Source organism: Lynx canadensis, chromosome E2 (assembly GCF_007474595.2).
Source record: "Lynx canadensis isolate LIC74 chromosome E2, mLynCan4.pri.v2, whole genome shotgun sequence".
In the NCBI taxonomy this organism is placed as follows: Eukaryota; Metazoa; Chordata; class Mammalia; order Carnivora; family Felidae; genus Lynx; species Lynx canadensis.
Window position 1 is genome coordinate 4,656,499 of NC_044317.1, and position 25,877 is coordinate 4,682,375.

At 55.5% G+C, this 25,877-nt stretch overlaps 1 protein-coding gene across 1 annotated transcript in view; it reads left to right on the forward strand.

Moving 5' to 3' along the window:
- The window catches only part of MBTPS1 (membrane bound transcription factor peptidase, site 1), a 52,366-nt gene extending 28,304 nt beyond the window's left edge, over positions 1 to 24,062 (forward strand). Inside the window, exons 12-23 of the mRNA XM_030297439.1 lie at positions 3,729 to 3,873; positions 8,642 to 8,830; positions 9,330 to 9,502; positions 10,824 to 10,939; positions 11,459 to 11,615; positions 12,362 to 12,486; positions 13,180 to 13,257; positions 15,865 to 16,005; positions 17,729 to 17,860; positions 18,841 to 18,967; positions 21,893 to 22,023; positions 23,252 to 24,062. Of these exons, the coding sequence (XP_030153299.1) occupies positions 3,729 to 3,873; positions 8,642 to 8,830; positions 9,330 to 9,502; positions 10,824 to 10,939; positions 11,459 to 11,615; positions 12,362 to 12,486; positions 13,180 to 13,257; positions 15,865 to 16,005; positions 17,729 to 17,860; positions 18,841 to 18,967; positions 21,893 to 22,023; positions 23,252 to 23,448 (1,711 nt within the window). The 3' untranslated portion in view covers positions 23,449 to 24,062. The remainder of the gene's footprint in view (positions 1 to 3,728; positions 3,874 to 8,641; positions 8,831 to 9,329; positions 9,503 to 10,823; positions 10,940 to 11,458; positions 11,616 to 12,361; positions 12,487 to 13,179; positions 13,258 to 15,864; positions 16,006 to 17,728; positions 17,861 to 18,840; positions 18,968 to 21,892; positions 22,024 to 23,251) is intronic.
- Positions 24,063 to 25,877: the final 1,815 nt, after the last annotated feature.

The following is a 25,877-nucleotide window of genomic DNA, read 5'->3' on the forward strand; positions in this document are numbered from 1 at the left end:
TTTTTTTAATGTTTATTTTATTTTTAAGAGAGAGCACGAGTGGGGGAAGGGCAGAGAGAGAGAGGGAGACAGAATGTGAAGCAGGCTCCAGGCTCCGAGCTGTCAGCGTGGAGCCCAGCTCGGGGCTAGAACCCACAAACCACGACATCATGACCTGAGCCGAAGTCGGATGCTTAACCGACTGAGCCACCCAGGCGCCCCTCTTCTTTTTACTTCTAAAGCGTTCTTTTGAAATAATCTTAGGTTTGCAGAAATTTGTGAAACTGGTAAAGCGTTTGCCACGTACCCTTTACCTGGCCCCCCCAACGCCAGCACCTTCGCTGACGGTACTTTGCCCGTTAAAGCCAGCGAAGAGCCCTGTGCTGTGAGGGACCCACGGACTTGGCCCCCAGGCGACCGGGCCCCGGTGCTCCATGTCCGTTCGGCCAGCGTCCAGGCCTGTGCTCGTTGCCCGGCCTGCCCGGCCTCCTCCAGCCTTGGCTCTCTGTCCTTTGCTGTCACTCGTGACTGACGCCTTGGGGAGCACTGGTTACTCCTTTGTAGGCAGCCTGCCTCTCGATGGAAGTTTGTCTGATGCTTTCTCACGATTAGTTTGAGGTTACGTGTTTTTGGTCAGAGTTGTTTTTTGCTTTTAATTTTGAAATCTTCTTTTGAAGCTGTTAGATGCACAACACAGTTTCGCAAATAGTGCGCGAGGACTGCATCTGACGTGACGTGGTGCAGGCCTCAAAGCCTGGAGATGAATGTTGCCCTGAGACCATTAACTGATCTCCAGACTGTGCTCAGGTTTCCCCCACTGTGCACCGCGGTCCTGTTCCGGGTGCAGGATCGGCCACTGTCCCGCGGCGCGTCTGGCGGGCCCGTCTCCCCGGTCTCCCGTGGGGATGCTTCCTCGGTTCCCGTTCCTGTCATCGCCGGTGGTGTCCGTTGGCATCATGGGGTGGAGGCGGTCGCCAGGGTGGGGGCGGGGGGTGACGTCCAGGAGATCGGCTGCGGGGAGGGGACAGGAGGAGTGCGAGCACTGCGCAGCACAGGTGTGAGCGTGCGTCTGCCCGCGGGGAGCTCTTGAAGCGGAGCGGCCCGGTGGAGGAGCCTGTGCCCCACGGGACGCGCCCGCTCCGGTGCCCCTGTGTTCAGCCCTGCGGGGGAGCGGCTGAGGGTCCGTCCGCCGTGCTCCTGCGGCACGTGAGCAGCGAGGGCCGGTGGCCCCGTTGGTGACCCCTGCCAGGCGTCTCTGCTGGGTCACCGCCTGTGCCTCTGTGACTGCTGAGCGTCTGTGCGGACGCGCTTTGAGATGATCTCGTTCCTAACGTCCTTCGACTCGCGCGTTCTCGCATCCGTGGCTGGTTCTCGCCTGTAGCGGTCTTGCTGGAGAGACCGCCTCGTGGTGATTTCTGTTTTTCTCATTCCTTCCATGTTTGTCCGTCGGAATTCTCCTCTGAAGAAAAGCTGTCCCTTTTCTCTCCTTTACTTACTTACTCAGTTATTTATATCCGTGTGGGCCCTTGGATATTTAGTTTACTCTCTGGATTATGGTGTGTTAGTCATTGTTGATCTTGCTGCTCAGATGTCCCGGATTTGGCTCCCAGAGGCCCCTTGTAGCTGGCTGCCGTGCCTTTGCAGCGTGTCTCCCTCGTTTGAGCGCTTTGTCACTTTTTGGCAGCACGGGATGGTCACACGCTTCCAGCCCCAAGGCTTGGTGTTCGTTCTCGCTCCACGCGGCCCTGGCCGTTCGATGGGAGGGCGCGCTCGGAAGCAGGGCCCGGCAGCGGTGCGTTCCCGGCCCCTGTGGCCGTGGTGGCTCCTAGGCCCTTTCAGCGCACGGCCTTCCGCACGCCGTCTGCGTCTGTCCACGGTTCTCGTCCCAGGCTTCCCTCCCCCTACGCGGAATGGCTTTCTCCGCCACGTCACCCACAGAAAGTTTACCTATTTGCCCAGTCCTCGGAATCCATCCCGGGTAGTTTGAGAATTGCTGCCCCCTCCCTGTGTGAAAGACAGATGTCCTGACTCGAGTGCAGGACTTGTGTCTAGTCCTCACCTGTGGCTTCCCAGCTTATGGTCCTGCTGTGCCCCAGGGTTCCTTGGGATCCTTCCTTCCGCCCGTCAGTGGCGCTTTGCTGTTCAGTTTTAATACAGTTGAGTTCATTAGTTTGTGTTTCTTTGTGGGAACCGCCCCCCCCCCCCCCCCCGCCCCCCTGCCCCTCGTGGTTGATTTCAGCGAGTTGTGTGTCAGGACGCGAGACCTCACCCTGGCTCTGCCGGCAGAGGTGTGCACGAAGGGCCCCGCCCACCCCTTCTGTCCCTGCTCCCACCCCCCAGTCTCTCCACCCTGACTGTGGGTGACAGTCTCGTTAGTTTGGGGTTTGTCCCTCTTGTATTTCGTTTTGCACAAATGAGCAGATACACATTTATGTTCCTACATCCCTTTTCTTACATTAATAAGAGCATCACTGCAAGTGCTTTTTTTTGGTTTTGTTTCTTTTTTTTTTTTTTTTTTGCACTTTGCTGTTTTCACTTCACAGTACTTGGAAATCAGTCCGTGTCAGTCCATCTTTCTTCTTTTTACAGCTGCGGAGCACAGATGGTACGTGTGCTTATGTGGGTATTTACGTTACTTCGGCTATTTTGTAATCATAAGCTGTTGCGATGGATGTTATTGTGCCGGTGTGATTAGTTTCATTGGAGGTGTGTCTTCAGGAAAGTTCCCGGAGGTGGGATCGCTGGGTCCCAGTTGAAAGCGTGGGTGGCTTTGTGAGGTCCTGTCCTGCTCCCCGTAGGAGGGTTGTGCCCCAGCCCCACGGGAGCGCACATACGTGACCCAGAGCCCAGCCACAGGATGTCCTGTCGCGCTCTCCTTCCGGCCAGTCGGGGGGCGCAGAGGGGCTCACGGCCGCTTTCACGTGCGTACCTCCCATTCTGAGTGAGGGGGACGCTGCGTTCACGGTGAGGGGCCACATTCACACCTTTCTTGTCAGTTGTCTGCTCATTTCTTTTTCCCGTTTTTCTCTGGGGTTTTTTTCCCTCCGTTTCTAAGAGTTCTTCACAACTAGAGTTACCGACTCTTTGTCAGTGCTGGACTGCGGTCTTCCTCTCCGTGTGTCGTTGCCTTTCTACTTGCGTGCAGTGTTTGTTGCTGTTCAGTGTGTTTTTCCAGTCGCCACGTCGGTCAGGCTCTCGTTATCGGAGCCACAGAAAGCTTCTCTCTGCACTAACGTACGAGGATGCCACCCACGCCTTCTCCTCCTGTGTGTTTGCTTTCCTTTGTGTGCTGGAGACTCTCGGGTGCGTGTGCAGTTTATTCTTGTGCGTGGTGTGAAATACGGATCTAACTTGATCTTTTGCCACGTGGCCACCCGTTTGTGAGCTCTGTTTGTTAAAAAGTCCGTCTTTGCCCCAGTGATTTGCGAGGCCGTCACTTGAGAGCCCGGGTCCAAGGTGTTCACCAGGTGGTCACGTGCTCATTGTCTGGCCGGCCACGGCCTCTAGAGTTCTAGAAGGGTGGAAGGAAAGAGGTGTTCCCCGCTCATCCGGCTGCGCACGAGCAGTGTGGGCAGCCCAGCCCGGTGGCCTCTTGGCCCAGGGAGTGTTGCAAAGCCAGTTCCCTGGTGCCAGCCCGGCCCTGCTGCACGCAGCCCTCAGGTGCCTGTGCCGACGCGCCCCCGAGGCTGTAGCGCTTCCTCGGCCCTTTGGTGACGCGCCCTGCTCTGACGCTGTGTTCTTTGTTTCAGTCTGAGCCCCAGCTACATAGATCTGACTGAGTGTCCCTACATGTGGCCGTACTGCTCCCAGCCCATCTACTATGGAGGGATGCCGACCATCGTCAACGTCACCATCCTCAACGGCATGGGCGTCACGGGAAGAATTGTAGACAAGGTGACGCTGCTCTCTCGCTTGTGGTGAACTTTGACATGGCCCAGCCTTTGTGCCTTGTCCCTTTCTCCTGACGTTAGAGGACAGGTTCTCTGCGCCCATCCAGGCTGCCAGGGTGTTGGGCGCAGTGGTTTGTTTTCTCCTGAGTCCTTTACAGATAAGTTCGGGATAAGGTAATGGAAGCAGTCTGCTACTTTGTGACTTTGGCCTCTTGAATTTGGCTCCTGAATAGACTAACTGCACTTGATTCTTCATTTTAATTTCTCACCCGTAATTAGCGGCCCCCCCGTAAATACCGTATTCTTGAGTGAGCGTGAGTGGGCCCCCGAGTTGAAAAGGTGTGTTCCTTTCTTGAATTTTGTTCCTATAATGTGTCATACTTGTTGCATAAACAGTATCATAACAGTAAAGGACGGGAAAAGAGAACACAAAAATCACTCCCAGCCCCAGCACACGAGCATAGCCACTGTTTGTAAAACATTCTTTTCCAGGGGCGCCTGGGTGGCGCAGTCGGTTAAGCGTCCGACTTCAGCCAGGTCACGATCTCACGGTCCGTGAGTTCGAGCCCCGCGTCAGGCTCTGGGCTGATGGCTCAGAGCCTGGAGCCTGTTTCCGATTCTGTGTCTCCCTCTCTCTCTGCCCCTCCCCCGTTCATGCTCTGTCTCTCTCTGTCCCAAAAATAAATAAACGTTGAAAAAAAAAAAAAATTCTTTTCCAGCCCTTACCTGAAGGACGTGTTTTTGTTCTCTGTGCAGCAGATAGAACTTAAGCGCCCCCCCCCGTTTTTTCAGCTCTCATTATATTGTAAACATTGTTAAATGTAACTTATGCACAGCCCCAAGGTACCTGGCTAACAGCTGTGTAGTATTACATAGAATTATTCCGTCATAATTTACTTACTACGTTTTTAACGGAAAACGCTTTTATTGTAGCCTTCAGGGAGCAATCTGTTCTTCTTTTTCAAGGTAATCATGATTAGCTTACTAAAATGGGCATTTACAATGCAGCTTTATATAATCTGAACGTTAAAGGTTGAACGAAATTGGTTTAGTTGTCGTTATAAAACAAAACAGTCTAGCACAAGTCAGGGAAATCCATTCATACTTGGGTCCTTGTCGTCAGCATTGTTCCAGTATTTCCATTGAGCAAACTCTGATCTAATTTAGTAAGCCTTTCTTCCCATGTGATTTGGTACAGAGTTGTCAGGGGCACCTGGGTGACTCATTTGGTTAAGCGTCTGACCTAGGCTCGGGTCAGGATCTCGCTGTTCGTGAGTTCGAGCCCCACATCAGGCTCTGTGCTGACAGCTCGGAGCCTGGAGCCTGCTTCAGATTCTCTGTCCTCCTCTGTCTCTCCCCCTGCCCCGCTCATGCTCTCTCTCTCTCTCTCTCTCTCTCTTTCTCAAAAATAAATAAACATTAAAAAAAAAATTTATGAGGGGTGCCTGGGTGGCTTAGTCGGTAAAGCGCCTGACTCTTGATTTCAGCTCTGGTCATGATCTCATGGACTCAGGAGTTCAAGCCCCACATGGGGTTACATGCTGACAGTGCAGAGCCTGCTTAGGATTCTCTGTCTCTCTCTGTCTCTCTGTCTCTCTCTCTCTCTGCCCTTCCCCTGCTCACTCTCTTTCTCTCAAAATGAATAAATAAACTTAAAAAAAAAACTTAAGAAACCAGGTCGTCAGATCTCAGAAACCTACCATTTCCTTATCGTTCTTCTTCACAGTATGAATTCTTATTTATTTATTTGAGAGAGAGAGAGAGAGAGAGAGAGAGAGAGAGTGAGTGAGTTGGGGAGAGTGGCAAAGGGAGAGAGAATCCCAAGCAGACTCCACACTTAGCGCAAAGATTGATGCGGGGCTCGATCCCGTGACCGGAGGAACCTCAGGTCACGATCACAGACGAAACCAAGAGTCAGACACTCAACCGACTGAGCCACTGAAGTGCCCCACTTAATATGAATTCTTTTTTGTTTGTTTGTTTATTTATTTTGAGAGAGAAAGAGAGTGCCAGCGGGGGGGGGGGGGAGGGGGACAGAGAGAGACAAACATGGGGCTCGAACCCTCGAACTGTGAGATCCTGACTTGAGCCGAAATCAAAAGTCGACGCTTAACTGACTGAACCCCCCAAGCACCCCCACAGTATGAGTTCTTGATGTTAAATTTGTCCGCCAGCGCGGAGGCAGCAGCTGTGGCCGGTTAGCGTCGCGTTAGCTCCATGGCTGTGCTGTAAGTGGCCTGCATCCGTCTGTAATTTGCTTACGGGTTCCCCCTGCTCCGACAGTTAGGGGGTTCCAGCTATAAACATTCCACCGAATATCTCTGCTTCTATGGTTTCCTTTTCTTCTGAATTGTTTTCTTAACGTAAACTACCTGGATGGGAATTCGAGTCAGAGGGTTTGGACGTTATCGCAGCCCTCTGTTGGTACATGCTGCGAATTCTTTCCAGAGTTACATCTGCTAAGACTGCTGCGGGCAGTGCTGCCAGCGGCCTCCAGAGGGCGCCGGCTCCACTGCCCGCACGGCGTGGTGCAGCCCTTTTTTTTCTTTTTAATTCCATGAGGTTTTTAAAAATCGAGATAGAATTCACATACTACAAGGTGCACTCTTTTAAATCCAGTGGTTCAGTTAGTTTCCAGTATATTTGCAAGTAGTGATTGCAGCCATTGCTGTTCCATAATTCCAGAACATTCTCATCATCCCAAAAGGAAACCCTTGTTAGCAGTCGTTCCCTACTCTCCCTCCTCCCAGCCCCAGGCACCTCCCAACACGCTTCCTGTCTCTCCGCATGTAGCGGTGGAGGACGGTCCATGTACACGGGGGCCCGGGCGTCTGGCCTTCCTCGCGGCCCGTGGCGTCTTTACGGTTTGTCCCCCGGTAGCGCATAGCAGTGCTTCCGTCCTTTGTAAAGCTGGACGATGCTCCCCCACGTGGATGGACCACGTTTGCTTAGTCGCCCATTGGACGTTTCTGGTTTGTTTCTAGATCGTTCATTTTGTTAACTTAAAAACTAAGGGTGGCTCAGTCGGTTAAGTGTCCGACTTCAGCTCAGGTCACCTCCCATCTCACTGTTCGTGGGTTCGAGCCCCGTGTCGGGCTCTGTGCTTGGAGCCTGCTTCGGATTCTCTGTCTCCCTCTTTCTCTGCTCCTCCCCTGCTCTCTCGGTCGCACTGTCTAAAAAGTAAATACGATAAAAAACATTAAAAAAAAAAAAACAAACTAGAGAGGATCAAATGGGTATCTTGCTGAACGTGCATTTCAGTTAGCTGGGAGTTCACTCTCTCCGGGTTTGCCCGCTGCCTGTATCACCTCTTGTGTGAGTTGACTCTTCATTCCTGCGGCCGGTGTTTCCTGCTGGAATTTAGGTTTTCTCAGCCAGTGTGAACGATGTCTTTCTGTCCTAGAGAAATTAGCCATGGATGTGTTTTATGCGACAGTTTCTCCCAGATCACTGTCTTTTTCTTTTTTTCTTAAATTTCTTAAAGTTTTTTTTTTAACGTTTATTCATTTTTTGATAGAGACAGAGCGTGGGGGGGAGGGGCAGAGAGAGAGGGAGACACAGAATCCGAAACAGGCTCCAGCCTCTGAACTGACCGCACAGAGCCCGACGCGGGGCTCGAACTCACGGACCGTGAGATCATGACCTGAGCTGGAGTTGGACGGTGAACCGACTGAGCCACCCAGGCGCCCCCCCTCCCCCCCGTCTTTTTTTTAGTACAAGTTGTAGTATTATTTACTTACTTATTTTTGGTTTTGTACAAGTTCCACACTTTGATATGGTTGAGTTTTCATCTTTTGTGATTTTTATTGTTTCAAAAATTAGACACTTCATTTTCCAGAGATCCGATAAAATCTCGATTTTATCTTCTAACGTTCCTTTTATGCTTGTAAAATACTTAGTCCTCTCATCACCGTTGAGTTAATTTGACATATGACCTAAGACATGGCTAAAAATTAACTTTTCTGTTGGTCGCCAGTGGTTCCAAGAGTGTTTATCACAGATCCCTGTCTTTCTTCCTTGTTTGTGATGCTGTATCCTGCAAATATTTCTCTTTTTCAGATTTGTTTGTTTGTTTGTTGTAAATATGCTGACTCACTTGGGGACAATATTGCTCTCCGGCTTGCGAGGGAAATGAGTAATTTAGGTTGATTTGAAATACGGGTTCATTTCCTAAGAGGAAATCTGTGTTTCTTCCAGACGTCTCCTCTCGTGCCTCCTTCCTCAAGGTCGGGGGGGACTGAAGGGGCCGAGCCCCCTCTTCCTCTGGGCGTCCCGCAGAGACCTCTCCCGGCCCAGCCGGTAGCTTTGCAGTCTGAGTCTGGACAGTTAATCCGTGCCGTTGCATTATTTTATTCCTTTAAGTTAACGTTTAATGTGATTCTTGAAGCATATACCGAATCGGAGTCTGTTCTCAAATTGGACGGATTTCATTTATTGACGTTCTTTATCAGATGGAAGTTCTTTGCCAAAGCGTGTGTCCTCCGTTTTTAAGGTTGGGGAAAGAATTCTCTTTAAAACTGGAGGCTGCCCTCTCTCTCAAAATAAATAAACGTCTTAAAGAATACAAAAGTACAAAAAATAAAATTGGAGCCTGCCCCAGATAGTGGTTTCTAGACTTTTCTAGCGGGTGACGTGCCAGACGTCCTGTAGTCTGCTTTGGTTATAGCTTGCCTAGGGTCTGAGGATAAACTCAGCTTTGCACTACGTAATGAAATATTAACGCAGGTAACTCAGGTGAGCGTTTCACGTCAGCCTTTGCCTTTGTCCTCCAGCCTGACTGGCAGCCCTACTTACCACAGAATGGGGACAACATCGAAGTGGCTTTCTCTTACTCCTCGGTGTTATGGCCTTGGTCAGGCTACCTGGCCGTTTCCATCTCTGTCACCAAGAAAGCGGCCTCGTGGGAAGGCATCGCGCAGGGGCACGTCATGGTCACCGTCGCTTCCCCGGCGGAGGTGGAAGTAAGTGTGGGCCGGGGAGGGGCCCGTTCTCCCGACCCCTGCGCCGTCTCCTGCCGGGGTCTTGGGGTGGGGAAGCCCGGTTGGAGGATGTGTTGGGCTCCCGGGCCGTGACCCGTGCTCCCCGGGCCTGTAGAGCCGCCGATAAAACCTACTCGTCAGCGGGCGACGCTGCCTCCCGTTCTGTTGCCGGGCCACGGGAGATTCCACCATTCTGGGCCACGTTTCGGGTCCACAGTGGTTGCAGAAATGTGCCTTCTCCAGGAGGGGCCGCGCAGTCTAGGAGTTTTTAGGAACAGGGTGCTTAAATTTTACGTCATAAACTCTTAGACGAAGAATTTTAACGGGACGAGTTTTACGGTTCTTTCTACCTTCGTCAGTAGGAATTCTCGTGTTCGAGGTATTTGCGTGAAATTGGTAGACAGTGATTTTTTAAGCCCCAGAGCCCGAAGGTTTCTTCTGAGCCCAAGGGGCCATTCAGATTTTTGTAAATTTCGTTCAGTCAAAAAGTGGTGCAGAGCAGACGTCAACCGTGAAGCTCCCGATTAAGGTGAAGATCATTCCTGCTCCCGCCCGGAGCAAGAGGGTTCTCTGGGACCAGTACCACAACCTCCGCTACCCGCCCGGCTATTTCCCCAGGGACAACCTTCGGATGAAGAATGACCCTCTGGACTGGTAAGCGGCCGCCACGGCAGGACCGAGGGTCGCCGCCCCCTCAGGGGGCCCGACCTCCGCGCCCCCCAGACGCGCTCAGGGCGCTCCGTGCTCCTCCTTCCGGACCTCTGTCCTGGGCGCTGGACCCCGAGCTCGCCCTCCATTGCCGTCTTCCCCTACTTCTGCTGGATCCGTCAGCAGATCCTGTCAGTCCTGCCTCCGCAGTGCCTCCCGGATCCTGCCCTAGGGGCCGCTGCCACCCACACTGCTCCCCACCTGTCACCCCCGTGCAGGCCGCCGTCATTGCCCGCACGGCGTCCCAGCCTCCTGGCCAGTCTCACTGTGCCCCGAGTCCATTCTCTACGCAGCAGCCCTGGTAATCCTGACAGGCAGAAATCGGGGCACAGTCGGCCTAAAACTCCGTGTGGCTGCCTATCCAGACTTCCTCACGTGCCAGGCCCCCTGGTCTGTCCTCCAGCCTTCAGACCCTGCCCCGTGCAGCCCCTCGGCCTGCCCTCCTGGCCTGCCCCCCTGGCCTGCCCCCTGGGGCATCTGGCTTGGCTGCCGCCGGGCCTGTATGCCAGGCTCACTGCGGCCCTCGTGTGAGTACCGGGGTCTGTGGGGGGAGGAAGGAGCCCCGAAAGCTTGGAGCCGGCCGCTTACAGGTGCGGTGTGCCCTCTGTGAAGACATTTCTTACTAGAGGCAGGGGGACAGAAGTGGTGAGAAGTTCGTAGGTCGAGGGAAGGCGTCCTGGGGAGGCACACGGGCTCAGCCCTGCGCAGGAGCTGGCTCTGAGGGGCCGGGGCCGGGGGCCAGGCAGAGAGAAGGAGCCCTGGGCCCCTGGCGCCTCTGTGGGGTGGGCGGGTAGCGGCTTAGGTAGAGGGCACGGTGGGAAAGTGAGTGCGTTCGGGGGGAAGGGACGGGGAGGTGACCGCGTCTGCGAGGCACGGTTCGCATACTCCCCAGCTGGGGCGGCTTGTCCGGAGCCTCTGCGTTCCCGTGCTGCGTCTGGGCGGCAGCTCTTGCCACGGATGCCACCGCCAACGTGACGCTTCGGCGTGCTTTACGCACCAGCTCTTGGGCCGTTCCTCCTCCTCGTGGCGTCTCCTTCGAGCGTGTGCCACACGCACGACTTCCTGTTATCAGCCGTCTTCCGTGCGAGCCCAGAGGACGCTGGTCTGGAGAGGCCGACTTCTGTGCGGGGGCCGGAGCCCCCCAGGCCTCTGCCGGCCGTGAGCCGCGCTCCTTCAGAGACGCCCGGGTTTCCGAAGCGGCCGCGTGGCTAAGGCTTCGCCGCGAGGGGAGAGGGGTCACCCTCGCGCGCGACTTCCTGTTTTTCAGGAACGGTGACCACATCCACACCAACTTCAGGGACATGTACCAGCACCTGAGGAGCATGGGCTACTTCGTCGAAGTCCTCGGCTCCCCCTTCACGTGCTTCGACGCCAGTCAGTACGGTGAGTGACCGCGAGGTGCCGGCCGCGCGTGGGGAGGTCGGTGAGACGAACCGCGGGGTAGAAGAGGCGGCGAGGGAGCGGGCGCGGGGCCCCCTGGTCCTCGGGGGGCTGCAGCGGGGCTCTGGGGCAGAGTGGCCCTGTTCCCGTCTGGTGGCAGTGGTGGTGACCTTCAGGTAAAACGGGACCTGCCAAACTGGGGACGAGGACGCTTGCACGTCTTTTGTTTATCTGTTTATTTTCATTAAACTGGCGCCGCGTTTTGCTTCTCGAGTGGGTGAAACGTGGCTACGTCAGGGGTCACGCGTGACACGGAGGCCAGGGTAGTTCGTGGGTGTCTGTGCCTTTGGACCCCGGTCCCTTCTTGCTCACCCCATCACCTTCTAGAGTGCCCGCGGGGCCACAGACCGAATATTAGAACCTGACAGCTTGACACGTGGGCGCCACCGAAATGCTGTGTTTCTGAAGCAGTGACGCCCGCGGTTCCGAGGCGTGACTCACCACCGGCACCTTGTCCCTCAGGAACCTTGCTCATGGTGGACAGCGAAGAGGAGTACTTCCCCGAGGAGGTGGCCAAACTGAGGAGGGACGTGGACAACGGCCTTTCGCTCATCGTCTTCAGCGATTGGTACAACACGTCCGTCATGAGAAAAGTCAAGTTTTACGATGAAAACACGAGGTACTGAGAGCAGTTGGGATCTGGCTTTTCGGGAGTGAAATTCTTTGCGGCCGGTACAGCAGATGACTGGCCCGCTGGCGGTCCTCCCGGCCGTCGGACGCAGGCTCAGACGCTCGGGCGGCGCGGGCTCCCCTCCCCCAGTGAGACGTTCCCCAGAGAGTCGCTGGCGGAGTAGGTCCGCCGCTCCTTGATGCCGGGGACCGACGGAGCGGAAGGTTCCTCGCCTTCCCTTGTTGACCTTCGATGCTTGACTTCGGCTTTTCTGCTTGCTCTTTTTCATGCTCCCGTCTCTGCTGTGGAATCTATACACGTGTAAATGGGTCGAAGGAACCGTTATTTCAAGGAACCTTCCAGTAGATTAGTTCTTGGTCAAGGATTCCCAGTGTTTTATGCATGTGTCTCCATCACATCTCGAATTTTCTTCCTCAGAGTCTGCGACTTACTCGCACTTCAAACGCTCCTTCCTCCTCTCTTTGCTTTCGCGGACCCTCTCAGGCTCCAGGCCCTATGGCGGTGTGCGTATGGACCTGCCGCGCATCGCGTGTAGTAGATTTATCTGGGGTTTATTCTGCACGCTGGCCGGAGCACGTACGCCGTGTTACCACTCAGAGCAGACAGGAGCTTACAGCTGAAACCTTATTGTGCACGGGCAGGACTCTGCAGGGGGATTCGCTTCGTCCTGAGAACACGGAGCGTCTGGGGGTGTTTTAACCCCTCATGACCCGCACCCCTCGTTTCTTCCGCAGGCAGTGGTGGATGCCGGACACCGGAGGGGCTAATGTCCCTGCTCTGAACGAACTTCTGTCTGTCTGGAACATGGGGTTCAGCGATGGCCTGTATGAAGGGGATTTTACCTTAGCAAACCACGACAGTAAGGTTTTGCGTTTGTTTTTTAATAGGGGCGCATTCTCTCTTGAGATGCCCGAGTGGAGGCTGTGTGTCTTTGACGTCAGGGTTTCAGAGGGAGGGAAGGGTGTGATGGCTAAAGAAGTACGGCCGTGGGGAGAGCCGCTGTCTCTAGGAGCGACTTCTGTATTCTGTAGTAAAGCTGGGCGGTAACACCGCTGTTGTTTCATCCAGACTCTTAAAAAGAATATTTTCTGCAGCATTCGCAACCTTAGCGCCACCTGTCTGCTGCTTTACGTGCTGCGTGTTCCCAGAGGAAGTACCTCCTGGGCCCCCGGAGAATCAAATCCCATTTATGAAATCACTTTGCACGTCCCACTTACGTTTCCCCACAGATGAGCTTTTGGTAACTGGCTTCTAGAACAACATCCTGAGCATTATTGTAACTGGCTGTGCTCGTCCTGACTGAAAGCTCAGACTTCTCAAGTCTGTGCAGGAACTGTACGTTAATAGCATTTTTTAACTTGAATTCTGACGTAATTACTTGTTACTTAAGTGTAACCAGGTGTTAGCAGCCTTTGTCTTAAAATTAAAAATAACGTTAGAAAAATGATCATATCTGAAAATTATCATATCTGAAGAGTGCATCTTAGGTCAGTGAGTAGCTCTTGATAAAGTGTTAAGCATCTCTGTGTCACTGTAACTCTGAACTTTCTAGTGTATTACGCGTCAGGATGCAGCATCGCTAAGTTTCCAGAAGATGGCATAGTGATAACACAGACTTTTAAAGACCAAGGTAAGGAATGCTGCTTTGGTTGCTTTCCTTTTTTTTTTTTTTTTTTAAGTAACGGTTTTATTGCCTATAATTCACATTTGCTTTTTTAATTTTTAAAATTTTTTTTCACATTTATTCTTTTAAGGTGTACGATTCTGTGATCATCGGTGTATTCACAGAGTTGTGCAGCCATCACCGTTGTTTGTTTCCAGAACATTTTTATCACCCTGTATCTATTAGCAGTTTTGTTTTTTAAAAAAACTTACTGTGTTAGGGCGCCTGGGTGGCTCAGTCGGTTGGGCGTCCGACTTCAGCTCAGGTCATGATCTCGCAGTGGCTGGGTTCGAGCCCTGCATGGGGCTTCTGTGCTGACAGCTCAGGGCCTGGAGCCTGCTTCGGATTCTGTGTCTCCTCTTCTGTCCGCCCCTCCTGTGCTCAGGCTCTGTCTTGCTCTGTCTCTCAATAATAAGTAAACATTAAAAAAAGTTAAAAAAAAATAACTTATTGTGATATAATTTGCATGGTACCTACTTCAGGCAAGACTTCTGGGTGGTGGCTCTGGGGGCTGCAGAGATAGATAGATAAGTTTGAATCTACGTGGATATACTGATCACTGCAGACTAAATGGGATTTCCCACAGGAGGGCAGGTGTTGAATATTTGCAGATTTTCTTTTTTATTTAAGCTGCCTTCAGAGTTGCTTGAAATTTTCGTTACTGTTTGTGAATTATTCTTCTGTGACTGCCAAGATGACTAAAATTTTAGAAAAACGTCGACTGAATTTTAAAGCTCTTAACTGTGTACAGAATATTAATTACACAGTCATCTCTTAAAATTCCCCTAAGAATTCTGGGGCGCCTGGGTGGCGCAGTCGGTTAAGCGTCCGACTTCAGCCAGGTCACGATCTCGCGGTTCGTGAGTTCGAGCCCTGCGTCGGGCTCTGGGCTGATGGCTCAGAGCCTGGAGCCTGTTTCCGATTCTGTGTCTCCCTCTCTCTCTGCCCCTCCCCCGTTCATGCTCTGTCTCTCTGTCCCAAAAATAAATAAACGTTGAAAAAAAAATTTCCCTAAGAATTGGAAGAAAATAGGGGCACGTGGCTGGCTCGGTCAGTAGAGAGTGGGACTCTTGATCTCTCGGGATTGTGAGTTTAAGCTCCTCCTTGGGTGTAGAGGTTACTTCAAAATAAAATCTTAAAAAAAACCCAAAGAATTTGAAGGAAAGAAAGATCTTCCCTCGCAGTTCTGGTTCTAATGAAGTTTAATGTTTGCTGTAAGTAGAAGTTAGGGAGTTGCATTCGTTGAAAATGACAAAGCAGAATTTCCTGCTTATCTATTTGCATTTCCAAGATAGAATCTACTTTTTTATTGCCTGGAGGGATTTTTTTCCTTTTCATTGAGGCAAGGTCAGTCTGTGAGCAGATCTGTGTTTAAAAGGTTGCATTTTAACTGCAGGTACACAAATGATTCTGTCTTCCCCGTCACTGGCCGGGTTTACCATGGGTTAGTGGCTCCTTCTGAAGTCTGTCTCTGCCCGCTGGTGGTGTTTCTGGTGCGGGTGTCAGCAGCGGCCTCGTCATCAGCCTGTTGCTGCCTGGTTTTGAGGGGAGAGGAATCACAGTGGATGTGAGGGTGCCTACTTTGTTGTGTTCTGTTAGTGAAAATAAAAACGAATTACCTTGAAGTCTTTTCTGAGGGGCTTTTTATATCCAGATGACCTTTTAGTTGAATAATCCTTTGGGTACAAAATAGGAATTTGACAATCTGGGTTATGCCGGGTCAAAAGGGACCCTTGACAGAAACAAACCTGTGACCACGCGGCCTGTTTCGTCGGTTTTACCGCTCTGTCTTTCCCTCCAACAAAGAGAATCTGGTTTTCTCTTCCGCTCTGTTCCTGCTGGGATTATCCACAGAGAGCAGGAAATGCCATGTCTTTATAGCCGCAGACATTTCAGACGTCACCAACGTGGCAAGTGGTGAAATGAAGATGTGCGTCGTCTCCAGTGCAGAGGAAGGCGTTTGCTGCAGGGCTAGACTCTCAGATCACGTGGGTCACCGGCATCTGCCGTCCGCGGCACTTATGCGCCTGTGACTTCTTGATTCGTTAGACGCCGTAACCTGTGTCATCGGATTGGGCAGAGGTCAGAGAGCTCTGCTGTTGGAACATTTGTAATTGTGACACAGATATGACAGGTGTCGTAAATCTGCATTTAAAGCATACGGGCGGAGGATCTAAAACGTAGTGACGTTTGTCCTGACTTTGAGTAGTGAAACACAAAGCCAGGGACACGTAACCAAATCCTCAAAGGTGTGTCTGCTGAGTGGCTGGCCGCCCCTGTGAGTGTAGTCCCAGGACAGAGGCCTGGAGCATGGTCGGAAGGGACAGAAAGCCGCTCTTAGGATTGTAGGTACCCTATATTGCCGTTTCCAGGCAACACGTCAGAGGACCGTGTGGAGGTGAGTTTTGCTAAAACCCAAATTCGTGGCACTTAGGACGTTGTCCTTTGTAAAAGCTTGCACCGCCGTGATTGGATGGTGGAGTTTGCTGTGATTGTTGGTGCTGCACGGGCTAAATGTCAAGTGGCAACTGGAAAATCGTTCCTCAACGTTTTTTTGTGGTGCTGTTATTTCAGGATTGGAGGTTTTAAAGCAGGAAACAGCCGTGGTCGAAAACGTCCCCATTTTGGGACTTTATCAGATTCCAGCGGAGGGTGGAGGCCGGATTGTGCTGTACGGAGACTCCAACTGCTTGGATGACAGTCACCGACAGAAGGGTGAGGACTGATGTGTGGCCGAGAAGCAGACTGGGATTCGTGACCATGACATACCCCCTTGTCCCTGAAGAGGCACTGGTAAGGTGCTGGAAAATAGAGGCCTGCCCGTGAGAGCCATGTGGGCAGGTCCCAGCTGCTTGGGTTGTGTGGAGCTGTGTCTGGGTACCCCTCCCTGAGGAAGCCCCAACAGACCGCATGCGCCGCCTTCCCCTCGTGCTGTCGTCACCAGGCGGGCGGGGGCCAGGGCCGTCGCATTCAGTGGAGTGGCTCTCTGCCTGACCCGCCCCAGCGTCACCCTCTGGCGTCTGCACGTCACAGGCACTGCCACACGGGGGGCCCTTTCCGGGCCGGACCCACTCTTCCTGGAGGGCCGGCGCCTGGCTCCCCTCCCAGACTTGGGGATTTGGCTGTGGCGAGCCTTCATCAGTGGGGGTGTTTGGTACCGCCGTCGGGGGTGGGGGGCTCGCACAGGGGGACTGGTTCTTAGCACCCCTGTTCTTTGTCAGCATCTCTCTCTGCTGCCTCCGAATTCGGGGGTTTGAGCCTGAACGAAGTTTATGTCTCATTTTGTAAAGGAGGAAATGGGACGTGAAAAGTGGGGCGTCTTTGGCCTGGCGAGGCGACAACAAAACCGGGTCCTGGAGAACGGGGCTGGGGAGGGGGTGGGCACCTCACGTTTGCGGATAGGGCAGGTAGGGGACGGCCCGAGCAGAGCAGAGAATGAAGGCCTGGAGCGTGAGCTGGGAGCCGTGTGCTCCTCTCTCTGGGTGAACTTGCGGTTGAATAAATTCCTAGTGTTTTGTGTAAATCCTTAGAACGTGGCTGGTCTTTTTAAAAAGGTTAAAGTCACAGCTGAAAGGAGATTGATGTTTTATTTCCATAGAGGTTTTCTTTTAAGACCGGAGATCTCCTGGTAAGAGTCTTTATTAAAATTTTAAGTGCTGGAGAGGGCTGTCGTGGTTCTAACACTCACGGTGGCAGTGCTCTGAGCACGTGGCCAGAGCGCCCTTGAGTGAGCGAAGTGCCTGCTGGTGTCGTGTGGCGGGGGCCCGTCCGGTCCCGTGTGGCGGCAGCGGCCGTGTGTGAAGACACGGCGGCACCCCGTCTCCTGATGAGACGACCCTCCGTGTGGGTGGCGGCCGGCGCCGAGACTCCCTGCGCGTCCCACAGAGCGGCTGACTGTCCCGTTGGCGTGTGTCGCGCGTGGGGCCCACCGGCCTAGATTACTAGACTCTGTACCTGACCTGTCACCTGCGGTGACCTCGAACCCACCTCTCAGTGGAGTGCACGCTCTGGTCTCTGCTGTGCCCTCACAGTGCAGACAGGACAGCCACTGGGATTGGCAGGAGCTCTCGTGCCCCATTTCTTTTCTCGCTTGGACTCCTGTCGTCTGAGCCGTTCTGTCACAGGGTCTGGCCGTCCCCGAGTGGGCTCCGTTCTGTCCTCATCGCCCAAAGCCAGGTGGCGCTTGGGCCGCCGCCTGTCCAGCCCCGAGCCCGGTGGCAGTGACCCACCTGAGCCCTGGGCCGGGAGTGAAGACCCCAGTCGGGTCCTGTCTGTTGTGCTGTGACCGTGTGACCGGGGAGATTGTGCGCTTCTCAAGAATAGGCGATTCCCCGTCTCCCCTCACTCGGGGGGGGGGGCGGGGGGGAGGCTTTTATTTTCCTGTAGGACTTCCTTAGAAAACTCTGATCCCTAAACAGCACGCCCGTTGCACCCACAGACTGCTTCTGGCTCCTGGATGCGCTCCTCCAGTACACGTCGTACGGGGTGACCCCTCCCAGCCTCAGCCATTCCGGGAACCGGCAGCGGCCTCCCAGCGGAGCCGGCTCGGTCACCCCAGAGAGGATGGAAGGTGAGTGAGCCCGTGGGCGCTGGGAACGGGGCCCGGTAGCGGTGCCACGGCTCCTCTCCGCCGTTCCCCCGGGAGCAGAGCACACGCTCACCCCGAGGCCCTCACGCTGCCCAGCCCCACAGTCCTCGTTCCCCCTCACAGAGCCCTGGCTCCTGGGGGTCTCTGGGAAGAAGGGCCCGCGTTCTGGGCGCTCATGGGTGCCAGGCACTGGGCCGGGCGGTCGTCACGCGGATGCCCTCACCAGGCCTCTCAGAACCCGTGAAAATAGAACCCGTTCTTTCCAGTCCTGACCTGGAAACGCAGAAGTCACGGGTCGGGGAGGAGGGGGTGAGCCGTGGCGACCTGCGGCCTCGCCCACTCTGCATAGGGCAGGGCTGGCCCGAGTGTGCTCAGGTCCTCCTCGCCAGGACCGCAAAGAGGGTAGCGTGAGCCAGGGATCCGGTTCTGCGCCTTCTAGTGGCCACGTTGGAAAAGGAAAAAGAAGCAGGTGAAATTCATTTCAGTGAAATACATTGGCCCGGTTCACCCGAGTGTTACTGCTTAAACGTGTGACGCTCGACCCGTGTCGCTTGCTCAGTAGCCGCGTGTGGCTGCAGCACTGAACGGTGCAGATCTAAAAAATAGGAAATTTGGAAATGCAGTTTTTGCTTTTGCCTGAGAGTTAAATACTCCAAAAGAGGAAGACGGTCTTCGAGAAGTCTCTGTACAGGTTAGATTCCTCAGGTACAGCCTCGTGCCTGTGTCTGTGGTCAGTAAAGGTCGCCAGGCCCCTGCCCCGCGTACTGTGGCCACCGTAAAGGGAGTGGCCGTCCTGCTCGCTCACTCTCGGTGATCACCCGTCCCCGGCGCACCGCTCAGCGCATGCTCCCCCAGCCTGGCAGACAGGTTCACGGGCGCGTAGCAGGCCCGTCGGCAGGGGGGTCTTCCCCTTCGTGCCCTCCTGACGACCGTGGTTTTCTGTTGTGTTGACTCTGCCGCAGGGAACCACCTGCACCGGTACTCCAAGGTCCTCGAGGCCCGTCTGGGAGGCCCGGAGCCTCGGGCCCTACCGGCCTGTCCACACCTTTCATGGGCCAAGCCACAGCCTTTGAACGAGACCGCTCCCAGGTGAGTGCCTTGCTGTGCTTTTCCGCTCCTTCCTCAGGGTTTATGATTCATGACTTTTTTTTTTTTTTTTACGAGGGAGAATGGAATTTTACTGACATCGTTATCAAGTAATCAGATCTTCCAGGTTGTCATCTTGTGATGATATTTAAGTTGGCGAGCCCCCGTGTCGACCTTTACAACTGTGCTCTCTGGTGGCGTCCTGCCTAAAGAAGTGCTTTGGGTAATGAGCATGTTGTTAGATTTGGTTGATTCCTGCTTAAAAAGCTGAGGTCTGACAGTGCTGTCCCTTGAACAGAAGCTCTGGCTCCTCCGGCTCAGGGTTCAAGAGTCGAACGCTCCCTCTTTGTGATGCGGGTTCTGGAGCGCCGACAGGTCCTTCTGTCGGCCCGAGGGGCCGAGGCTGCTCAGGGTAGGGGTGCGGCCTGGCCCGCGGCGTGTCTGTGCCCTCACCCCGGCGCCCGGTGTGGTCCCCGAGGGAACGACTCCCGCCACGACAGGGTCCTCGCTGCACCTGTGGACGCGGTGTCCAGACTTGGCGAACCTGCCCGGTGCTTCATGACAGTAGCTCCGTCCGCCTCTTCATCCGCCTCCTTTCCTTTCCGAAGCCGCAGCTGGAGTTACCCCTGCCGTTCCTCTCCGGGCACGACAGCCAGCTCAGCGCGCCGGTTCCCGTGTTTTCTCCCCGACTCCTCTCCCTGTTTCCGGCAGGGAGGATGCGGGCTTGTGCTGACGTGGGGTCGTGGTGCAGTGAAGCAGGGGCCCGTGTCCCGGGACGGCTTGGGGGGCAGACCTCCTACGAGTCTCCTTCGAGTGGTGCTGCGGGAAATCACCCCACCCGCAACCCCGCAGGCAGCACGCCTCACACGCCCGGCCGCTCAGACACCCTCGCCGGGCTGTCCGCCGAGCTTGGATCTCGGCGGGCACGGGCACTGGGGTGGCCGGGGACGGAGGGCCACCGTCTGCTGTGAGCCACCAAGAGGAGGCTGTCCGCACGTCCTCGCACAGCACGGGGCGCGCTGCTCGGGTAGAACATGCTCGGCAGAAGAGTGCGGGGTCGGAGACTCCTCCTGTCTTCGTCAGCTGCTTCTTCCCGGAACTGATTATGGAGTATTTTTCCATTCCAGTTATCATCCCATCATTTAATCGTTTCTGATAAGATTCCATTTTTACATCCCACTTATTCATAACCTCCCACGATCCTAGCGTCCAGACCAGACTTCGGTTCCAGCTGCGGTCAGCAGTTCCCACTGTGGACAGTGTTGGCCCAAGTTCCCCCAGCCCGTTTTTTTTTCCCCACGCTGCTGTTGGGGACTCAGAAACAGATAAGCCTCGCTTGGTCTGTGTGTGCGTCCACGTCCGTAATCTGTGAGACGCCAGCCGGCTGTCGGGAGGCGTGCGGCGCCTGGGCGTTGCCAGCCCCGCCGGGGATGGTTCTTAACACGCCCGCTCGGCGCAGTCTCGTCTCACACTTCGCATCCCGTTGAAAATTATTCTCGGTCCCCAGAGACCTAACTCTGGGTCTCGATTGTGAAGCTAAGAGACATGAGACTGTGTCGGGCGGCTCCAGGCAGCCCTTGAGAGGCCTGGTGTCCGTCAGCCCCGTGCCGAGTGCACGTTTCTGTCCGTCTCTGACGCGAAGACCCATCTCTCGGTGTCTTTGCTGGACGTCCGGTGTCCGTCCTTAGAGTGGCCGCACCCGAGAGGAGCCGTGGGCAAGGTGCCCCCCCTCCTTCTATCAGAGCGTCACCAACTGCTCAGGCAACGGTGCGGCACAGCCCGCCGTCTGCACGGTTGTTCAACGAGGCGGTGCCGTCACCAGATAATTAAGTTCCGGAGCTGGATCTCACTGTCAGGAGGAGCACACAGCCCCGCACACGTCCAGCTGCAGGTCGCAAAGCTTCCGTGGCACCGATCCCATAACAGCGTTGTGAGTTTCGTTTTTGGACTCATGAGACCTGGAACATACGGTCAGATCCTGGGAGGCGGAACAGACCGTTGTGCTCACTGGCTTCCCGCCAGTAGGTGGTGCCCAGGAAGCCCCTGCCCAGACCCTCGTCGCCCGTTCCCCTTCGCGCCCCCCCCCCCCCCCCCCCGGTGCCCAGAGAGCCGGGTGTCTTTGCTTCCACTTGGCCGAAGTGAGAGACCGGCCTTTTCCAGGAGAGGCAGAAGCAGGAGAACGGGGAGTTCGTGGCCTGCAGACACCCTTTATTCCTTTCCCCGAGCTGGCCAGAGCGGCCTTCGGACGGCCTGTTTGCGCCGTCGTCTGCCCCCGGCGCCGGCCCCTCTCTTCTCCGGGTGTGGTCCCGCCAGCTCGGCCCGCCTCGGGGTCAGGAGCGGGAGTAGCAGCGCTGCCGCCACTGCGAGCCCCGCACGGGGACAGAGCACGCGTGTTTCCTTCCTTCACGCCCGGCCCGGCGGCCCGCCTCTCCCGACTGCTCGCTGCCGGGTGGTGTTACTGTCGTGGTGGCCGTGAGGTGAGGGCAGAGGCGGGTCTGGCTCCCGGCGTCCCTCAGAGGGCAGGCTCCCCCGCAGAGACCTGCACGCGCCTTCGGCCGCCCCGGTCCCCGAGCCCCGGCTCCGGCTCCCGTCCTCAGGCTCCTTCCAGAGGCCAGCGCGCGCTTTCCTCTCCCGCCGCTCGGGGACGTGGCCGCTAAGCAGAAACAGGCTCTTGGGGGCCCGTTAGGAACCCAGTAGGACTGAGCCCTGCTCTGAGTGCTAACAGCTCGTGTACACGGAGTTGGTTCTGACATTTCTGTCTTGGGACCTGGAAGCTGTCCCTGGTGCGCACGCAGCTGGACTTGGGTGTCGATGGGACGTCGCTTCGCTTTTCTCTTTAAAGCAGTTGTTATTTCTCAGGCATTGACTGAGCTTCGTAGGCTAGTGCAACCGCTTATTTTTATCTTGTTTTAATCCATTTTCCTGAAGTAATCTTTGGAAACATCAGAAGCTGCTCTCCATCGACCTGGACAAAGTGGTATTACCCAACTTTCGATCGAACCGCCCTCAAGTGAGACCCTTGTCCCCCGGAGAGAGCAGTGCCTGGGACATTCCTGGAGGTCAGTTCTTCGGGGCTTCCTTGTGCTAGAGCCTGTTCTGGTTTGTTCCGGTACCCCCCCCCCCCTTCCCCCGCCAGGTGGGCCAGAAGCAACCCTGAAACATGAACTAACACGCCATGATCCCTTCAGAACTTTCTGCCTGCATTTTCAATATGAATTTCTTTCACGATAGCCACGTGCTACGCTTAAACTTTTTGCAGTAGGGTAATTTGCATACTCTTGTTAAAGTTTTGCAAACAAGGGTGTGTTGTGTGTCCCAGGGAACGCCTGCCATCTGCTGGTCTTGGTCCCAGCCAGTGGCTGACCCACCCTGGTTCCTAAACCCTTAGCGCAGAGGTCTCCACAGATTGTCTGGTCTGGCCCACCTGGGATGGGGCTTTACTAGGCTGGGATCCTCCATTAAAAGTAGCTTTGTGTCCCTCAGTTGCTCTGACGTGGTCCCCTCGTTCCACATGACATGGAACGTCCCCTACAGGCAATGGCTTAGGGACCGGTTTTCCCTTACCCGGTCCTTCCAGCATAGCTTGGGCAGTTTCTCTCTGGGGATCCCTGTGCTCTCCCCAGAGGTCACAGCTTCCCAGGGCCTACTGCTTCTGGGAATTGCCACCATAGCCCCTGTGCTCCAACCCTGGGAACTTTGTGTGGTGACGCCGAGCTCCTGAGGGCCTTGCCTGGAGTCAAGGGGTGCACTGATGATGGTCCGTTCTGGAACCCCAGCATCGCCCGGTTACAGAGTCATACTGACAAACCAGGGATCCTCCAGTGGCCGCTCTTGTTTTCTAACCTTGTGTCCCACGTGTGGGAGATTTTCCCAGGGGTCGGGGACTCGGCCAGCCGTCCTGCTCCCTCCCTGGCCTCCCCGCTCGCCCTGCCTCTCAGCTGCTCCGACACCCGCACCTCCTCTCCTCCCCGGCGCCCACACTTGTCCGTCTGCCGGCGCACTTAGGGGAACGGAGCAGCTCCGCGCACCCTCACCGTGGGTCGTGTGTGGTGGGAGGAAGGCCAGTCACGGTGGGCCTGGGGAGGGGAAGGAGCAAAGACCTCGGCCCCCAAAGCTGCTCATCTGGGAACCTGAGGTCACTTCTCCTGAGGTTCGAAAATGACGTTTGCCCCACGGGCCCGGTTAGCGCAGTCAGCGTTTCGTTTCTGACGCGTCTGCCTGAGACCGAGCCCGTGGCCGTGGCCGTGCGGCTCGGGCGCTGCTGACACTCCCGCTGTGCTCTTGCAGGGATCATGCCCGGCCGCTACAACCAGGAGGTGGGCCAGACCATTCCCGTCTTCGCCTTCCTGGGAGCCATGGTGGTCCTGGCCTTCTTTGTGGTGCAAATCAACAAAGCCAAGAGCAGGCCGAAGCGCAGGAAGCCCCGGGTGAAGCGCCCCCAGCTCATGCAGCAGGCGCACCCGCCAAAGACCCCTTCGGTGTGACGTCACACCCGCCGACCGTGACAGCCAAAGAGCGCCTTCGAGGACGGCCGCGACGGGCGGGCGGGCTCACTGTCCCCAGGGGCTGATCCTGTGTCCAGCTGCGGCGTCCGTGGGTCTGTCCTCAGTGGGCCACCCGCGTGCCACGTGCAGGTGCGTGTCGCGGTGGCCGGGGCCCTGCACGAGGGGCTTGCGGCCCCGCCTCCGGGGAGGCCTCACGCGGTCGCCGCGCACCGAGAGGGAGGCCACGTTTACACAGGTGAAGGCTGCAGCCAAGCGGAACTGTGTTCGTCCAAGGCCGTTTTCTATATTTATTGTTGGGAAAAGTCACTTTAAAGGCTCGCGCTGTTTGGAAACAAAGCTATTTTTTTTGTCCGTGGAATGCGGTTTTTTTACTGTCGCATCACGAGGAATAACACAGATTCCGTGATCTCCTTTTCGATGAAAGGACAGACTGAGATTGGAAGGAAACTCGCACAAATCTGTGAAACACAGACCTTGGCTTTATTTTTATAAGTATCAATTGCCATCCTGTTTTGTAAGTTGGGGTCTCGATTTCACCATTGTCGGTGAAGAAAATTTTCAATAAATACGCATTACCTATATGAAGCTAAGTAGAAGGGTGTAGAAGGCTCTTTTTCCGCCCACCCCGTTTCTCTGCGGACAACCTGGAACGTGTCCGGGTCACCCTGCAGGGGCTGGGGTTTTTGTCGTCCACGTTCATTTTAAGGTATGACTCACGTGCTACACCATCCTCCGAAGCGTCCGATTCGGTGGCTTTCAGTGTATTCGCAAGGCTGTGTAACCGTCAGCCCTGGGATTCCAGAACATTTTCATCACCCCCAAAGGAAACTGTCGTCATTAGCAAATCAGCCTCTTTTCCTTCCCTCCTGGCCCGTGGCAGCCCCTCACGTGCTGCCTGTCCTGAACATTTCCCACACGTGGGATCACGCGATACAAGGCCTTGTGCTTCCCCTTAGCGTATTTTCAAGACACGCCCGTGTGAGAACATGTCCAGGGTGTGGTGGCGTTTCTGGGCCCGTGCACCAGCCCGCTGTGCAGACGGACCCCTGTCGTGTGTGCGCCTCGGGGGGTAGACGCTGGAGCTGCCCCGCTGTGTGGCTCTTAGAGGAGTCCCGGTGCTAAGGGTACTCGGGTACGGGCTTCTGTGTGGACGCCAGTTTTCAGCTCTGCCGGGTGTGGCCCCCGGGGGCGAGGGGCTCGCCGCGCCCTGTGTCGCTTTTGGGGGAGCCGTCAGACTTTCTGGTCCGAAGTGAGCACACCATTTGATATCCCCAGCAGCAGGGCACGAGGCTCGGGTTCCCCGCGTCCTCACCCTCCCTCGGCCATCTGAGCGCAGCCAGCTTCCGTGTCGGGTGGTGTCTGTGCTGGGGTTTGGACTTGGCGTTTTCCTGAAGCTGAACGACGTCGAACGTCTTTGCGTGTGCTTACGGGCGTCTGCACGTCTTTAGAGAAGTGTCTGTTCTCTAAAGCCAGTTACAGCTGGCTTTTCTTTATCACAGACCCGTGGAAGCGCCTCGTGGGTTCTGGGTCCGGGTCCTCCTCGGTGTGTGGCTGGCGCCTCTGTCGTTCTGTTGCTTGTCTTTCCACTTGCCTGGTTGGCTCCTTTTTGAAGCATGGAAGTTTCTAATTGTGATGGAGGCCGTTTTACCCGCCAGGTGCCGTTTGTAGGAACCCAGAGCCTAATCCAAAGGAGCCTGCTGATTTTAACCCTTGCCTGTCCGGTCTGTTTTCTGGGTGCCAGCCGGCTCACCTCGGCCTTCACGTCACAGGTGAGGATGCGCTGACCTGAGGTGTAGAGGCCGTGTGGCATCAGGGAGCCGAGGAGGTCCTGGGAAGAATAAGGCCCAGGCCGAGGGCTGAGGGAGGAGTCACTAAGGCCCAGTGCTCCCTGTGACGGGCCCTCCTTGGAGGTCACATTGGTGACCTTGCAGTTCTTAACTGCACCCTGTGGCTCTTGCCTCAAGACTGGAGGCGTTGCTTAGGGCCCCACCAAGCTCTCTCTGCCCCAAGCAGCCCCCAGGGCGGGAGCATTTCGCACAGGGCAGCCTCTGTCCTCAGGTGAGCAGTGACCGGCGGGTAGCATCGGCCCATCAGAACAAGGGGCTTGTGCACGGTCTGTCGTGGGGCCTCTGGTCCCCCGCCCGCTCCTTCGCACCGTGAGGGTTGGCCCGTGGCCCATCTTCATCCCGCAGGCCTCTGCGACAACAGGTCCTCCGAATGAGGACGTGGCCTTGGCGTGAGACAGCGGGCTGCGGGAGCTGGGACTGGCTGGGGCACCCAGGCCTTGTCTCAGGGACAGCGCATCTTCAGATTTTTCCAGGGAAGCCTGAAATCTGGAGTATGTTGGCAAATGATCGAATTAGAGAAATTTTTTGTGACTTAGGCTGTCCCTGCATCTCTGTTGCAAA